Below are 13,709 nucleotides of genomic sequence, written 5' to 3' on the forward strand. Positions count from 1 at the left end.
GTTCCTCTGCCTTTTCTAAAACCAGCTTGAACATCTGGAAGTTCACGGTTCACATACTGCTGAAGCCTGGCTTAGAAAATTTTGTTAGGGGACGTTTTTTTTTTATCAGTTTGCAAATTTAGTATCATAGTAGCTGACTGTATACAAACAAAGGATGAAAATTGAGTTAGTAAAAAAAATTAAGGAACAGTACCCACCATCACTCTGATTTTCCTAAGCTAGGAAAATGAAATTAGTGTTTGGGGAACACTATAATAGAAATAAAATGTGATTGTTAGGAGCACAAACTCTGAAGCCAGACTGCCTGGGTTCAAATCCTAGCTCTTCCGCTTACAGGCTGTATGAAGTTAGGCAACTTAAATTGTTTCTCTAAGCCTCAGTTTCTTTACCTACAAAAAATGGGGTTAATAGTACTAAACATATAACATTGTGGTGAGGGTTAAATGATATAATGCTTATGAAAGAACACACGGTAAGTGCTCAAAAACTGTTAGTGATGAAAAATTATTTTCTTTTTAAAGCAAAAGAAGCAATTTGGATGTATTCAAGAAGTACATTAATTGAGGGAAACTCTTTACAAATTTATTTTTTATTGGTTTTAAAGGCTAAAATGTTTCAGAATGTGAATTTACAGTCATTTTAATTTCTGTTATCATGACTGTAATCATATAATAAAATTGGGGCAAATTGCATAACTTATGTGAGCCTATTCCTCATCTGTGAAATTATCTGATGAAATTATTGCTCAATTCTGGGTAAAATGCCCTCTTATAAACTAAACTGTAAGCTCCACCGGCACAAATGTTAAAGTTTCTTCATTTAATAAGATTCAGTTTTGTAACTGGGACACCAGATAGAGTTTCGTCTGGAAGTGATATTTGAGCTAAGCCATGAAGAACATAGGATTTCCTTATTTGGGAAAGAAATTTTATTTATATTTTCCATAGCTATAAAACTGGTTGATCCTTAGCACTTTCTGTTTAGTCCAAGGTTGGGTCCAGCCAATGTCCTGGATTCCCCAGCTGTGATACTGGTAAAGAAATGTTAAGTACATTTGTTACCTTACAAATGTAACATTAAGATTATAACATTGTAACACAATGTTAAGTTACATTTCTATTTCCACTTATGCCACTATTTAGTTTAGAAGGCAGGGGAATAGGAACTCTTTTAAGCCATGAGCCATTCCTGAATTTTTAACAATTTCTTGCTAATATTGATGTTTTCAGAGCTCTTGTTGCACATTTAAGCATGACATGTAAGCAAGACTGCTTACAAAGAACTCAATTGTTAGGGGCCTGAGGCCATTGCAACACACTTTTTGAATCTTGTCTCATTCCTAAATGGCACTTGGAGCATGTTGAAGGTAAGGACAACATGGTACACTTATAGGATAACATGCTTGTGGGGGCTAACCTCATAGCAGGTTATAGTTTATAGTTCAGCTTTTTTCCTGGACCCTGAGATGTCAGAGCCATTGTGATACGTAATGAAGAAAGTGCTGCAGTACAATTTTATTCTAAAATTTCCAAACAGTATAGAGGCCAGCTAGGAAAGGTGCCTCAGCCATAGAACAGTAAGCTGAAATTTGTTCAAATCTTTTTTCTCAAGGCAGAGCTAGCTTTGTGACTTGGGGATGGGTTGGAGGGATGCAATGCTTGTAAAACTAAACAAGAAGTCCTTGAAAGTGTGTAGTGCATTCAAGCTCACTCATTGTTAGAGCACTTGAGTCTCCAACCACCACAATGGGCTTCTTGATGAGGTGGTTTCTCTTCTTGCAGAGCATGGGCTTTAGGGCGTGCGAGCTCAATAGTTGGGACACACAGGCTTAGTTGCCCCACACATGTGAAATTTTAGTTCCTGGGTCAGGGATCAAATCTGTGTTCCCTGCATTGGCAGGCAGATTCCTAACCACTGGACCACCAGGGAAGTCTCTTATTCAAGCTTCTTGATTAACCTTTTTGAGATTATGAAAAAAGGTATTAAATGTTCCCCCAGAAGAATGTACATACATACAAACAAAAGTTTTCTTATTAGTTCTGGAGGTCCATAGACTTAAGGGTAAGGACTCTTTTTCTAGATTGTGTGTTCCTTAAGAACTATACCTAGATTTCATTGGCCTTTGACAGAGCCTGCTGTGTATGTGGAAGATACTCAGCAAATAGTTTCTGAATTGATGAACTAGAATGCAAAATGAAAATCTTCACGTTTCTTACTAGAGAATCTCTAAACCTGTCTTCTTTGTTTCCTTAGGCTTCCATCTCAGTGGCACAGTAACTGAACCAGCCACTACTTCTGAACCAGCCGTGACTTATAAAGTTGCCATCAGTTTTGATCGATGCAAAATCACCTCAGTGACATGTGGCTGTGGGAACAAAGACATATTCTACTGTGCTCACGTGGTAGCACTCTCACTCTACAGGATCCGTAGACCAGACCAAGTCAAATTGCGTCTTCCTATCTCAGAAACCCTTTTCCAGATGAATAGGGACCAGCTACAAAAGTTTATTCAATATTTGATCACAGCACACCACACTGAAGTTCTTCCTACCGCACAGAAATTGGCAGATGAGATTCTGTCCTCCAACTCTGAAATCAACCAAGTAAATGGTAATTGTACAATATTTTTGTTGCTGAAAAATCTATTTTGTTGCTTTATTGCATGTTTAGAGGTTGGGATACTTTTGCCATTGTAATCACTTAACTTTAATCAGTTTATTCTATCCAAACTATTTATTAACTCTGTTTCTTAAAGCCATCCAATTGTCCACCTCATAAAGTTTGGGTGAAAATGACAGAGGATGTTAGAGTTATAAATTAAACCAGTTTATGGACTTCATGTGTCCACATAATCCTTGCCTCTAGGAGCCTGGAATATTCAGAAGTGAAAGAAACCATGAAATAATGAATGTCATTCAGTGAAAAGAAATGGATATCAGAATTCCTTAACATTTCAGGATCCTGCATAGCACTATGGTTATTCTAAAGAGTGTCGTTTGCATTGTGTTTATGAGCTATATAATGGATGGAGAGAGATACGATGTTCACTTATTCATTCAAGAAATGTATGTTGAGTACCTGCTCTGTGCATATGATACTGCTGATTGTTGAGGGCATAAAACAGACATGGTTCCTGTCTTCAAATATCTTACAGTCTAGTAGAAAAAACAGCTAAGGCTGAAGTAAATGCTTGCTTTTGTTATGAAGTCAGGTTGTAGATACTTAATCATAGGAAACTGTTGAAGAATTTTGAGAAGAGGAACTATATGAGCAAATTTTTCATTTTGTTGGTTAGGTTCTACTATGTTCCAGGCATCATACATGAGAACCTTATGTATGTTTATATATGTTAATTCATTTAGTTTTCAAAACTACCCTGTGAGGTAGATATTATAACCATTTTGTAAATAAGGAAATTATTTATAACCTAGGCTCACCTGACTTCAGAACTCAAGTTTTTTATACCTCTCTATACTTCCTTTCTGTTTTTAGGATATAACTTTGGTATTAGTGTGAACAAGACAGTGAGACTAGGTTAATGGCCTGTATAATACTATGGTCTATGTGCTAAAGGGCCTGCCTTTCCCAGTTGCCTAAGAGAACTAATCAAGGCCTGCATACAACCTCATCACTTACCAGAAATAAAGATAGTCAGACAAGCTTCCAGGAACTCTTGCTGTCTAGCAGAAATAGTCTTCTGTTGCTTTATCCTCAAAGTTGTGTTTACATGATGGATGCATGCATGCTAAGTCACTTCAGCATGTCCGACTCTGCAACCCTATGAACTATAGTCCGCCAGGCTCCTCTCTGGGATTCTCCAGGCAAGAATACTGGAGTGGATTGCCATGCCCTCCTCCAGGGATCTCTTCCCAACCCAGGGATCAAACCTGTAGCTCTTATGTTTCATGCAGGAGAGTTCTTTACCACTAGCGCCACCTGGGAAGCCCATTCACGTGGTAACTGAGCTCTATTTGAGAGATACTGTTACAGAGTAGCTTTCTAAAGGGGCTTCCCTGGTGGTTCAATGGTAAAGAATCACCTGCCAATGCCTCAGTGGTAAAGATTCTGCCGGCCAATGCCAGAGACAGAGGTTCCATCCCTGATCCAGGAAGATCCCACATGCCTGAAGCAACTAAGCCCATGTGCCACAACTGTTGAGCCTGTGCTCTAGAGGGAGACGCAACTACTGAAGCCCTTGTGCCCTAAAGCCCATGCTCCACAAGTCCACACACCTAAACAACAGAGTAGCTCCCACTTGCCGCACCTAGAGCAAAGCCCGTACAGCAATGAAGACCCAGCACAGCCAGAAATAAATTAAATAAATAAATGAAATTATAAAATTCTAGTTCCTCTTCACTTTCTGCCATACGGGTGGTGTCATCTGCATATCTGAGGTTATTGATATTTCTTCCAGCAATTTTGATTCCGGCTTGTGCTTCATCCAGCCCAGCATTTCACATGAGGTACTCTGTATATAAGTTAAATTAGCAGAGTGACAATGTACAGCCTTGATATACTCCTTTCCCACTTTTGAACCAGTCCATTGTTCCATGTCCAGTTCTAACTGTTGCTTCTTGACCTGTTGCTACAGGTTTCTCAGGAGACACATAAGGTGGTCTGATATAACCATCTTTTAAAGAATTTTCCACAGTTTATTGTGATCCCCACAGTCAAAGACTTTTGCATAATCAGTGAAGCAGAAGTAGATGTTTTTCTGGAATTCCCTTGCTTTTTCTATGATCCAGTATACTATGCTAAGTCTCTTCAGTCATGTCCAACTTTTTGCGACCCCATGGACTGTAACCTTCCAGCTTCCTCTGTCCATGGCATTCTCCCGGCATGAATACTGGAGTGGGTTGCCATTTCCTTCTCCAGGGGATCTTCCCAACCTAGGGATCGAACCAGTATCTCTTACATCTCCTGCATTAGGAGGCAGGTTCTTTACCACTAGCGCCACCTGGGAAGCCCTTCTATGATCAGAAGGATGTTAGCAATTTGATCTCTGCTTCCTCTACCTTTTCTAAATCCAGCTTGTACATCTGAAAGTTCTTAGTTCACGTACTGTTGAAGCCTAGCTTGAAGGATTTTGAGCATTACCTTGTTAGCATGTGAAATGAATGCAAGTGAAATGAGTGCAGTGTAGTTTGAACATTCTTTGGCATTGCCCTTCTTTGGAATTGGAATGAAAACTGACCTTTTCCAGTCCTGTCTTATAGCCACTGCAGGGATATGTATAAAAAGTACTTAGACACTGTCATGTAGGAAGCACTTAATAAATGGCTGTTTTTAACAAATATTGAAGGATGAAAGGAGTATATTTGTTTTTCTTTTCCACTTTCAGTTTACAGAAGTAGTATAGGATATATTATTTGCCCACCTGGGTTTTAAATCTAGATGGTCAATAGGACATGCATTTGTTCATTCTATAAATATTAATTCAATGCTGTAATGATCCAGGCACTGTGAGGTACAAAAATGAATCCCTACTCTACTCTTTAAAAGCTTCAATGTAGTTGGGAGTATATGAGACAAGCTCAATTCTATTGTAAAACAAAATGCAACAGGTCTTTAAGAGAAGTAATAATAAAGTGCTAAGAAGAGAGTTTTTCCAGTAGTCATGTATGGATGTGAGAGTTGAACTGTGAAGAAGGCTGAGTGCCAAAGAATAGATGCTTTTGAACTGTGGTGTTGGAGAAGACTCTTGAGAGTCCCTTGGACTGCAAGGAGATCCAACCAGTCCATTCTAAAGGAGATCAGTCCTGGGTGTTCTTTGGAAGGAATGATGCTAAAGCTGAAACTCCAGTACTTTGGCCACCTCATGCGAAGAGTTGACTCATTGGAAAAAACTCTGATGCTGGGATGGATTGGGGGCAGAAGGAGAAGGGGACGACAGAGGATGAGATGGCTGGATGGCATCACCGACTTGATGGACGTGAGTTTGAGTGAACTCCAGGAGTTGGTGATGGACAGGGAGGCCTGGTGTGCTGCAATTCACGGGGTCCCAAAGAGTTGGACACGACTGAGTGACTGAACTGAACTGAACTGAAGAAGAGAGTTACTACATTACTCTCATGCATATGAGTATGAAGGGCATACTTTTGACAGGTGAGGTGTATGGGTTATATGGTGAATTCAGTGAGAGACTTTCCTGCCAAGTAAATTTCAGCAGTGTTAGCCTCTCTGTATACGTATTTTATGGTTTTCCTTTCTCACTGCAGCCCTGACTATAGAGCTGAGGCAACACTGACAATGAGAAGTAATGCTTTTTGGCCAAAGAACAGGTTGTGGGGAAAGGAAGGGAAGTAAAGGGAAAAGCATAAATCAAGTCGTCAGGAAATGTCATTGACTTCTGGGTACACTAAGTTTCTAGTTGAAACATAGCATAAGTATAGGAAAGACAAGACTAGAAGTAAAAGGGCCTGAAGAGGAAGGGCCCTAAATGCTAAGCTAAGTTTAGACTTCATTTATAAAGAATAGTTTATACTGAAGACTTCTGAGCAGGGAAGGGATATGATCAGAACTGTGTTGAGAATAACACATTTGAAGAAAAGTAGCATATAGCAGATTCCATGAACTGGTTGCTCCTAATGTTAATTAGTATTTGTAGAATAAATATGAGTCCTCCTGATTTCCTGGATGGTAAGATGCACTGAAAAAGCATGGCAGAAGAGCACTATTCTCTGCAGACCTGGATTTCATTTAAATAAGGCTTTCATATAAGAGGACAAGAAGAAAGGTAGATTGACTGATGAAACATGACATGAATTTGTAACCAATTGCATGACCACACATATAGAGTATTGACTTATACTATAAGACTATACTGACTTATAGTCTTTTGTCACTTGGAGACAGGGTTCTAAAAACTTATCACAGGACTCAGTCTTTGAGAAAGTGAGAGAAGAAGATTCAGTTTTCATTCCACAGATATTTCTTAGGTGCCTGTCACATTACCAGAACTGTGTTATAAATGATTCAACTGTGAGCAAGGAGCTAACAGGCTACTAGGGGAGAGGGATGTGTAAATAACTAACACTGTGTTTTAAGTGATGTCATTGAGGTGAGCCCAGGAAGGAAAGATATTCTGAGTATAAATGTATAAAATATCACCCTGTATACAACCCTGCCTGTGCTTTGGGTTGCAAGTTTCCAGAAATTTAGAATTGTTGACTCCACTTGAGAAGCTACAATTTTATAGTGAATTTTAAAAAGAGAAATTTTTATTTTCTAAGAAAGTATTTTTTTAATTTTAAAATAATATGTGTGCTTTAGGCTTATTTTAAACTTCAAAGAAAAACAAAATAGAAGAAAAATTACATTCTCCTAGGGGAAAAAAAATACATCACTATTTTTGTGTTTGTGCATTTTTACCCCAGGATGATATTTGTAGACCTTGGGAGAGGATACAACTGAGACTTCAGTGAACATGAAACTAGCTCTACTCTCTTACGTTTATTGAGAGCCACACAATTGACAAAGCCCAGATTAAGGCAGAATGCCTGTCTGTTTCTGAATATACTCACAGAGGGCTGCTCCTGCTGAGTGTGGAGTGTAGGAACTCAGGAGATTCATTTCACCACCCTATTCCTCGCAGGTGCTCCTGACCCAACAGCTGGGGCCAGCATTGATGATGAGAACTGTTGGCATTTGGATGAAGAACAGGTGAAAGAACAAGTGAAGCTCTTTCTCTCCCAGGGTGGTTACTATGGCTCTGGAAAGCAACTCAATTCAATGTTTGCCAAGGTAAGATATGAAAAGATTTTTTTTTCCCTTAAGTAAACTGGGCTCACCACACTTCTGGCTTCATGCATTGTAGCTAGCTCACTTGACCTACCTGTACTGAATGCTTGAAAACTACTTGGGTGGAGGGAAGCTGAGCAGAGCAGACCAGAGCAGGTTGCGTCCAGGGAGCCCTACTGCTCACCCTGGTCATCCTCTTCCTCTTGCTCCACAGTCTCTAAATGAGTTTGCATTCCTGGGGGGATTAGTAATGAAGCTACCTCCCCCTGCCTTGAACCCAAGGCTGCCCAATGAGGCCTTAAAGAGACAATATTTTGTTGTTTTTAAAATATTAACTGATTTATTTGGCTGTGCCAGGTCTTAGTTGTGGCATGTGGGATCTAGTTTTCTGACCAAGGATTGAACCCTGGCCCCTTGCATTGGGAGTGCAGAGTATTAGCCACTGAGAAGTTCCAGAAACTTAGTATTTTGGAACTGGGGGCTCTCACAGCAGGCTTTCTTTCTTTTCTTTCTTAACACCTTTGATGAAATATAATTCACATATCATAAAATTCACCCATTTAAAAAACTGTACAATTCAGTGGTTTTTAGTATATTGACAGATATGTACAGCTATCACTGCAGTCAACTTTAGAACATTTTCATTATCTTAAAAATAAACCCCATTCCCTTTACCTATCACTCCCCTGTTCCCCATGCCCCTCTTCCCCGAGCTCTAAGCAACCACTAAGGTACTTTCTGTCTTTATAGATTTCCCTATTCTGGACTTTCCTAGGAATGGAATCCTATAGTATGTAGTCTTTTGTGACTGGCTTTTTTCTCCTGGCATAGTATTTCAAAATACTTAAAAACATATAACCATGTTGTAGCATGTGTCAGTACTTCATTCCTTTTTATGGCCAAATAATATTCCATTGTATGGATACCACACATTTCTTTTATCTGTTTGTCTGTTGATGGGCATTTGGATTGTTTCCACCTCTAAGCTGTTATAAATAATGCTCCTATAAACATTCTTGTACAGTGTTTCTGTGTGGACATATATATATTTTCATTTCTCTCTAGGAATGGAATTAGTAGGCCATATGGTAGCTCTATGTTTAATCATTTGAGGAATTTCTAGACTGATTTCCAAAGTGGCTGCATCATTCTACAATCCCACTAAACAGTGTATGAGAGTTCTGATTTCTCTATATCCTTGCCAACACTTATTATCTAGCTTTTTTATTCTAGCCATCCTTGTGAGTATGAAGTGGTATCTCATTGCACACAGCAGGATCTCTTGATACATGCAGAGAACTTGCTTATAGAAGAAGAGGCCTTCTTTTTGGCTCCTTGGATATGCTGTGCTTAGATACTTCATCTTCTCCTCCCCCTCCTCCCCTTCTTCTCCTCCTACTTTGTTATGATGTACAGTCACCAACCACCTGCCCCTCCTTATGTGTCAGGTTCGAGAGATGCTGCGGATGAGAGATTCCAATGGAGCCAGGATGCTGACACTAATAACTGAACAGTTTATGGCCGACCCACGACTCACACTGTGGAGGCAACAAGGAACAAGCATGACAGATAAGTGCAGGCAGCTCTGGGATGAGCTAGGTAAGTCCCCATATCTCAGAGAAGCGCTATGTCTATCCTGTGAGCTTGTCCCCAGCAATAGTGTTAGTGAATACTTGTCATTAGTCATTACATAGATCTTGCTAAGTGAACTTTAGCCCAAATGGTGGAAGATTTAGGTTCTACAGAGGCCACCCAGAGTCATTTTGAATTCACTTGTGTTTCTTCCACAGCCTTATATTTTGCTACTGACACCAGCGTTCTATTCCAGATATTACCATACAGAAGCTTTTAGTGAGAGAAAACCTTTTGCCTTGGCTTCTGTCTCATGGCATTAGCTTGGCTTTCCAAATACTTGCTATTCTCACTTTTCTTGCATTCCCTGGGCCTGCTTTTCTTTATCATTTCCAGCAAACCTCTTAGCCATAAGGCCATTTCTAAGCCTTGAGCCCTGGACTTCTATTTTTCTTTCTCTATTCTCCTTTGTTCAGTTCAGGTCAGTTGCTTAGTCATGTCCGACTCTCTGCAACCCCATGGACTGCAATACACCAGTCCTCCCTGTCCATCACCAACTCCCAGAGCTTGCTCAAACTCATGTCCATTGAGTCAGTGATGCCATCCAACCATCTCATCCTCTGTTGGCCCCTTCTCCTCCCTCCTTCAATCTTTCCCAGCATCTGGGTCTTTTCTAGTGAGTCAGTTCTTCACATCAGGTGGCCAAAGTATTGGAGTTTCAGCTGCAGTTTCAGTTTCAGTCCTTCCAATGAATATTCGGGACTGATTTCCTTTAGGATAGACTGGTTGGATCTCCTTGCCATCCAAGGAACTCTCAAGAGTCTTTTCCAACACCACACTTCAGAAGCATCAATTCTTCAGCACTCAGCTTTCTTTATAGTCCAACTCTCACATCCATATATGACTACTGGAAAAGCCATAGTTTGGACTAGACTAGATGGACCTCTGTTAGCAAAGTAATGTCTCTGCTTTTTAATATGTTGTCTAGGTTGATCATAGCCTTTCTTCCAAGGAGCAAGTGTCTTTTAATTTCATGGCTGCAGTCACCATCTGCAGTGATTTTGGAGCCAAAAAAATAAAGTCAGCCACTGTTTCCATTGTTTCCCCATCTATTTGCCATGAAGTGATGGGACCGGATGCCATGATCTTAGTTTTCTGAATGTTGAGCTTTAGGCCAACTTTTTCACTCTCCTTTTGCACTTTCATCAAGAGGCTTCCTCTTCACTTTCTGCCATAAGGGTGGTGTCATCTGCATATCTGAGGTTATTGATATTTCTCCTGGCAGTCTTGATTCCAGCTTATGCTTCATCCAGCCCAGCATTTCTCATGATGTACTCTGCATATAAGTTAAATAAGCAGGGTGACAATATACAGCCTTGACATACTCCTTTCCCAATTTGGAACCGGTCTGTTGTTCCATGTCTAACTGCTGCTTCTTGACCTGCATATAGATTTTTCAAGAAGCAGGTCAGGTGGTCTGGTATTCCTATCTCTTTTAGAATTTTCCACACTTTATTGTGATCCACACAGTCAAAGGCTTTGGTGTAATCAATAAAGCAGAAGTAGATTTTTTTCTGAAACTCTCTTGCTTTTTCTATGATCCAGTGGATGTTGGCAATTTGATCTCTGGTTCCTCTGCCTTTTCTAAATCCAGCTTGAACATCTGGAAGTTCACGATTCACGTACTGTTGAAGCCTGGCTTGGATTTTGAGCATTACTTTGCTAGCATGTGAGATGAGTGCAAATGTGTGGTAGTTTGAACATTCTTTGGCATTGCCTTCCTTTGGGATTGGAATGAAAACTGACCTTTTCCAGTCCTTTGAGAACTCTTTTTTTTTTTTTAGTATCATGACCTCAGAGTAACCTCTGTGGTGATCTCTTCCTCATCCTCTTTCGATTATCTCATTTCCAGTCTTGTATTAGCTGCTGCCCTATGACCATTTCTACTGAAAAAATCTCCTAATCACCTCAAACTTGAGAAATCCAAAAATGAAATCAGGCCTTCTATGAAGAAAGATTCCCCTGAACCTGGCATTGGCACCACCATTTCTTTTTTTTTTGGCGGGGGGGGGATCCCAGCGCCCGGCGGAGCGCGAGGCCGCCTGGGACCACTCAGCGAGGTGGCACCGCCCCTCCGCGCGACCAGCCCCCGGCACCACCATTTCTTATTCGACAAAACTTACTGTCAAGCACTCATTTTTGTTTTATTCCCTACATCCAGTCACCAATATAATTTGATTCCTTGACCTTTAAAATGTAATTTAGTGTTCATTTACACTTTTTATTTCTTGTCATAACTGGTCTGGTTGAGGACCATGGGACTTTTAGATTAAATTAGACCTGTGGCCTCCTGAATGGTCTCTTTGTTCAAGATTCTTGTCATTAAGACCATCTTCTTTAGTCATTATTTATCTTCATCATTCCCATTTCAATGACAGTTTTGCAGTGGTGATACTCAACTCCCCTCCCTGTTTGCAGAATCCTTCATACTCTGAATGTACAATCCAGTCACGGCCCCACTTTGGGGTTATACTAGAAAAGTTGTCTATGGCATATTCTGAAATTTCTAATATAGCTTCTCTGTACTTTGTCCACCCCAGAAAGCAATGACAAACTTTCCTCTCATACAAAATAGCACCAAAAAACCACTACAGCTTAGGATTTTAGTGAATTCCCCAAAGCATATATTAATACATTATAGTCTTAGAGCTAAAAGCTTTGGGGAATAAGGCTTAATGATTCAGACTTTATGTGGTTACTTTGGGGCTGGTAAATGTGGGGTTTTGGTTTGAGTGCTGGGGCTTCATATCACCTGAGGCACTATAGCTTTGCAGTTTTCATTAATAATGAACAGCTACATTATTGAACATTATGTGCCAGTCTCTGTGTTAAAGATTGTATGCATGTTTAATTCTCATAACAAACCTATGAAGTAATTGTGTGTTTATTGCAAAGAAACAGAGACACCTCTGGTTACTTCTGGATACAGAATGAAATAAAGAAGTATAGAAAACTGTCTCTCTGACACAATCACATTTTCCAAAGTACAGGAATGTTGAACTATTTATTTAAGTTACTGGTCTAACCACTTGTGACCAGGGTCATGTAACACAGTGCATGGCAACTTGGAAACAGCTTCCCTCAGAAGGGATTGTAGGCATGGACCCTTCAAGGATAAGACATCAGCATCTCCATATGTTCAGGTGATAAAAATGGAGCTCAGAAAGTTTTTTGTTCAAAGTTACACACTAGCAGGTGGTGGCTCTAACACTGGAGCCCCAGCCTGTCCAGCTCCAAATCAAGCATCCTTGTGCAACATCTCCCTCAATTTCATCTCGTATGTACTGTTTTCCCCAAAAGTGCATGTTTTTTAAGAATTTGAAATTAGCCTTCAGAGCGTCAGGTTTATCTGAGTCTTGAATCTCTTGGGAATAATTTCTGTGACAATCGAAGGATTGTGTTGTGGATTTGGACTTAGCCTTTGGTAGGTGACAGGAAGTAAGCGGAGCATGACCCCAGTGCTTCTAAAGCTTTTGTTAGTTACTTAGATTCATTATGAAAAGCTCTTGGTTGTGACATTTTCATATCTAAGAAATTGCTGTATCAACCTTCCAAGAAACTCTCAGCATTCCGCACAGACCGCTATCTATATTCCCAGAATCACCTGGAATACTTGTTAAAATAGATTGCTGGGCCCTGTCCCCGAGTTTCTGATCTTGTCAGTTGGAGTAGGACCTGATACTTTGCATTTCCAACAAATTCCCAGAGGATGCTGATGACATTCTTCCAGAGACCACATTTTGTTAAACACTGCGTTATTGGATTAGACACTAGAGCATGTGCATTCATGCCCCCCACCCCGACTACTCTGAGGGTTCCTCACTGGTAAAAAGGCCTACTCCTCTGGGGATGGTCTCAGCAGGGATAGTAGGAACGGGAGGAGTGGCCTCAGTACCTTCAGTTTCTGAACGGGAGATAACAGAAGCAGTCAGGCATGGTTTTCTCATCTCCCCACGTCTGTACACATATGCTTTTTAAAAAAAAATTTATTTATTTTAATTGGAGGATAATTACTTTATAATACTGTGGTGGGTTTTGCCATACATCGACATGAATCAGCCACGGGTGCACATTTTTAAAAATTTTCTTTTAAAACCTATAAAGTATCTCTGCTCCCATAAAAGACCAGTCTTTACATATTTGCTCCTGTTCCTATGCCATTTCCTTTTCTCAAGAATTTTGCTCCTGCAATTTCTCTTTTCTCTGGTATCATTAATTTCTCCCTCAATACTGGATCAATTCCATCAGAATACAAATATGGTCTAATATTTTCAGTCTCATAAAGTGCCTTTGATTTTCCCCTCCTCCTCTAATCATTACCCTATTTCTCTTTTTAC

At 40.1% G+C, this 13,709-nt stretch overlaps 1 protein-coding gene across 1 annotated transcript in view; it reads left to right on the forward strand.

Annotated features, from left to right (window-relative positions):
• ZSWIM5 (zinc finger SWIM-type containing 5) overlaps window positions 1-13,709 on the forward strand; it is a 161,120-nt gene that overhangs the window by 109,000 nt on the left and 38,411 nt on the right. Inside the window, exons 2-4 of the mRNA XM_061413081.1 lie at window positions 2,254-2,610; window positions 7,595-7,743; window positions 9,189-9,339. Of these exons, the coding sequence (XP_061269065.1) occupies window positions 2,254-2,610; window positions 7,595-7,743; window positions 9,189-9,339 (657 nt within the window). The remainder of the gene's footprint in view (window positions 1-2,253; window positions 2,611-7,594; window positions 7,744-9,188; window positions 9,340-13,709) is intronic.

The sequence above is a fragment of the Bos javanicus genome, chromosome 3 (assembly GCF_032452875.1).
Source record: "Bos javanicus breed banteng chromosome 3, ARS-OSU_banteng_1.0, whole genome shotgun sequence".
Lineage (NCBI taxonomy): Eukaryota > Metazoa > Chordata > Mammalia > Artiodactyla > Bovidae > Bos > Bos javanicus.